This window comes from Octopus sinensis, linkage group LG28 (genome assembly GCF_006345805.1).
Source record: "Octopus sinensis linkage group LG28, ASM634580v1, whole genome shotgun sequence".
NCBI lineage: Eukaryota > Metazoa > Mollusca > Cephalopoda > Octopoda > Octopodidae > Octopus > Octopus sinensis.
This window is the reverse complement of record NC_043024.1, coordinates 12,094,866-12,099,478: the sequence shown is the minus strand read 5'-3', so window position 1 is coordinate 12,099,478 and position 4,613 is coordinate 12,094,866. Positions and strand designations below refer to the sequence as shown.

Genomic DNA, 4,613 nt, shown 5'->3' with positions numbered 1-4,613 from the left:
GAATAGTTTTACTGCATTCGGTGTAGATGTGCCTCTTCAGGTGAGTTGTCAAAAGGTACCTCGTTCTTAAATATCCGATTCCTTTATTTCGATTGGAATACAGTCTGGTATTTGGCTGCAGTAACTTGTATGCAGGAGAAAATTTTAGTGAGAATGAAGAACTATTCTCTGATAGGTATAAATGGATTTAATAACAAATTAATAATAGTGAATATATACTTAGATGCAGGTGTGGCTGTGTGGTAAGAAGCTTGCTTCCTAACCACATTGTTCGAGATTCAGACCCACTGCATGGCACCTTGGACAAGTATCGACCAAAGCCTTGTGAGGGGATTTTGTAAACAGAAACTGAAAGAATCTCGTCGTATATATGTACATATATATGTGTGTGTGTGTGTGTGTATTTATTTTTGTGTCTGCGTTTGTTCCACACTACCGCTTGATAAGCAGTGCTGGTGTGTTTATGTCCCCGTAACTTAGCGGTTCGGCGAACTGAGATCGAGTGAAAAACTAAAGTACTAGGGTCGATTAATTCGCCTACAATTTCTTCAAGATGGTGTTCCAGCATGGCCGCAGTAAAAAGACTGAAACAAGCAGACGACAAAAGAATACGTATCTCTTTTTACTCTCTTTTACTTGTTTCAGTCATTTGACTACGGCCATGCTGGAGCACCGCCTTTAGTCGAGCAAATCGATCCTGGGACTTATTCTTTGTAAGCCTAGTACTTATTCTATCAGTCTCTTTTGCCGAACCGCTAGGTTACGGGGACGTAAACACACCAGCATCGGTTGTCAAGCAATGCTGGGGAGACACAGACACAGAAACATATACACATACATACACATATATATACATATATACTACGGGCTTCTTTCAGTTTCCGTCTACCAAATCCACTCACAAGGCATTGGTCGGCCCGGGGCTATAGCAGAAGATACTTGCCCAAGATGCCACGCAGTGGGACTGAACCCGGAACCATGTGGTTGGTCAGCAAGCTACTTACCACACAGCCATTCCTGCACCTATATATATATATATACATATATACGACGGGCTTCTTTTAGTTTCCGTCTACAAAATCCACTCACAAGGCATTGGTCGGCCCGGGGCTATAGCAGAAGACACTTGCCCAAGATGCCACGCAGTGGGACTGAACCCGGAACCATGTGGTTGGTAAGCTAGCTACTTACTACACAGCCACTCCTGCGCCTATATATCTGCCTGTCTGTCTGTATGCATGTATGTATGTATGTATGTGCGTGTGCGTGTATACCGACGCATCTGCGTTGTATGCACACGTACGGTCATTTACTGGGGTTATTTTTCCCAAACAGAGATGCTGGTACAGCAGCGACAGGAAGAGGAAGAATTTCGCAAAGCTGAGCAAGAGAGATTGGCAGCGATGGCGGTTCAGGAACGTCAAGAGTACGAACGGAAGAAGGCAGAAGAGGAAGAGCGACGAATTCTTGAAGAGGAAGCGAAAAGGTAAAACACACCACACACACACAAATACACAAACACATATATAGATATATATGTACATGTATATATATATATATATTATATATATATATATATATATATATATATATATATATATATATATATATATAATATATATATAAACTTGATAAACTTAGATATGTTTCGACCAGAAGATTGGTGCAGGCCATGTCTAACTTAATAGCACCACCTGATAGGATTATCTAAATCCTGTTTAAGTCGAGTTTTGTTTATGGACGATTCAAGTAGTGAGTTTTGTTGGGTGAGTTGTATCCAGGTATGGGTGGCTTATACGGTATTCCTTGAAGGAATCTATCCAGACTCCGTTTAAAGTTGATGGGATCCTTTTCCTCTTTGATCTACTCTCTATATAATATTATGTATGTATGTATGTATATATATATATATATATATATATACATACATACACACACACACACACACCACACACACACACACACACACACACACACACATATATATATATATATGTAGTATGTATATGTGTGTGTGTGTGTGTGGTGTGTGTGTGTGTGTGTGTGTGTATATATATATATATATTATATATATTATGGATGAAGATAATTAATTTAATAAAATCAACAAATTTCACCTAGTGTATTTCGGTATGGAAAAGGACCATATTCGGTAAAAAATTATACAACCTTATATATATATATATATATTATATATATATATATATATATATATATATATATATATATATATATATATAATAAATGTTGTTTATGTATTAACTTGTTGGGGTACTTCACAAGCAGTATATTGGATATATGTTATCCCATGGAGGGTTGCATTACAACCCCTATCTCAATTTGTATATATATATAAATATATATATTTATATATATGTATATACATAATTTCCTTTCAGATTACGAATGGAGCAAGAAGCCAAAGAGATAATGCAGGAAGCGATGCAATTGGCCCACGACAAAGCCCGCCACCTGGCAGAACTGGAAGAGAGGTTGCGTTTCACCCAGACCCTTCACGCCGAATCAATCGGGTTGATGCAGGGTCAGACGATCACCCGGGCTTTCGTGTTTTCCTATTTCGAATTGTTGAAATTCCTCGGAAAAGAGAATGCGGACAAGCGGGAGATAACCGAAAGGAATATTCCAACAACCTAACCGAACCAGAAATAAATAAATAAATAAATAATAAAAAGGTCGGCGACATCCTTCGTCTCTCTTTGTTTTTTCTCTTATTTCTTACTAGCAGTATCGCCCGGCGTTGCTCGGGTTTGTAAGGGAAATAACTATATAAGCATTTTTAGAGAGTTATAGCCAAAAACTAGCAAAAAATGCATTAAAAATGGAAAAAAATTATGGTAAATTTTTTTTTAAATCGTTGACTCATCGTAGACATTTTTAGAGAGTTACTTCCCTTATATAATAGCGAAAAAATGCATTAAAATGGGAAAAAAATGATGGTAATTTTTTTTAAATCGTTGACACATCGTAGACATTTTTATAGAGTTACTTCACTTATATAATAGCGAAAAAATGCATTAAAATGGAAAAAATGATGGTAAATTTGTTTTTAAATCGTTGACTCATCGTAGACATTTTTAAAGAGTTACTTCCCTTATATAATAGCGAAAAAATGCACCAAAATGGAAAAAATTATGGTAAATTATTTTTAAAATCGTAGACTCATCGTAGACGCGCGCTAGTACCCAGAAGGGCTCGATATGAATCACGACTATAAGATACCCGGTTTTGGTTAAACTGCACCGAAAAATGTGGGAGTAGTTAGGAATCTAAATCGTAGGAGATAGACACACAACTTGACTTTTATATATAAAGATTAATCTTCAAGAAGATATTCTGGGAATCTTTCTTTTGCCCTTTTCATGCCATGCCAGGCTCATGGGCCCGGTTTCCCGGTTTCCGTGGCGTATGTGTTCCATCGCAGCGTTACCCAAGAAACATGAGAGAGAGAGTGAGAGAAAGTTGTGGCGAAAGAGTACAACAGGGGTCTCTCGCCCCCCCCCCGGAATTTTTAGGCGTTTTTGCTCAATAAATACACATAACACCCGGTCAGGGAATCGAAACCTAAATCCTGTGACGGCGAGTCCGCTGCCCTAGCCACTGGGCCATTGCGCCCTTTTCAAGCCTAGCCAAGCTCATGGGCCCGATTTCCCGGTTTCTGTGGCGTATGTGTTTTACTTCTTTCAGTCATTTGAGTGTGGCCATGCTGGAGCACCACCTTTAGTCGAGCAAATCGACTCCTGGACTTATTCTTTGTAAGCCTAGTACTTGTCCTATCGCTCTCTTTTGCCTAACCGCTAAGTTACGGCGACGTAAACACACCAGCATCGGTTGTCAAGCGATGTTGTTGGGAGACAAACACAGACACACAAACATACACATACACACACACATATATATATATATATATATATATATATATATATAATATACACACACACACACATGATATATATTATAATATATATATATATATATATATATTATATATATAATATATATAACACATATATATATACGACTGGCTTCTTTCAGTTCCGTCTACTAAATCCACTCACAAGGCTTTGGTCGGCCCAAGGCTATAGTAGAAGACACTTGCCCAAGGTGCCACGCAGCCACTCATAATTAGGTTAAGTTTTATTCGAGAAATACAGCTGTTTTGAATTTGAATGGTGAGGGTGTGTGGAGAGGGGACGCTCGGGATGCCAAAGGGCCGGCAGTCAGAAAGACTTTGGGATCCACTGATCTAAAGTGACAACTGGTCGGTTGAGACTTCAATAGAGTTTTTAGTCCGGAGTGGGCTTCAAGTGTAAATCATATCGACCTCAGGGTCTGATTGATGTTTATGCAATCGATATTAAAAGTTGGCAAAAGGAAAAGCTAATCTAGGTCTGGTCTGAACGGAGAACAAGAGTGGAAGGTTCTGTGACAGGGTCCTTCGTCCCCGGCCCCGGTTTGCTATCTATCTATCTTTCCGCTCAGTCGAAGTCAACTCTCGGTCACTCGTTGGATCAGTGTCCTCCAGTCAGTTCTATCCTGGGCCGCTTCTTTCAGATTGGCCATGTCCATTCTGGTATCACTCTTGATGGTGATAA

General features: G+C 39.0%; 1 protein-coding gene across 1 annotated transcript in view; it reads left to right on the top strand.

Moving 5' to 3' along the window:
• LOC115225675 (trichohyalin) overlaps nt 1-2,696 on the top strand; it is a 19,660-nt gene extending 16,964 nt beyond the window's left edge. The window contains exons 9-10 of the mRNA XM_029796591.2: nt 1,336-1,486; nt 2,400-2,696. Of these exons, the coding sequence (XP_029652451.1) occupies nt 1,336-1,486; nt 2,400-2,655 (407 nt within the window). The 3' untranslated portion in view covers nt 2,656-2,696. The remainder of the gene's footprint in view (nt 1-1,335; nt 1,487-2,399) is intronic.
• The last annotated feature ends 1,917 nt before the right edge of the window (nt 2,697-4,613 follow it).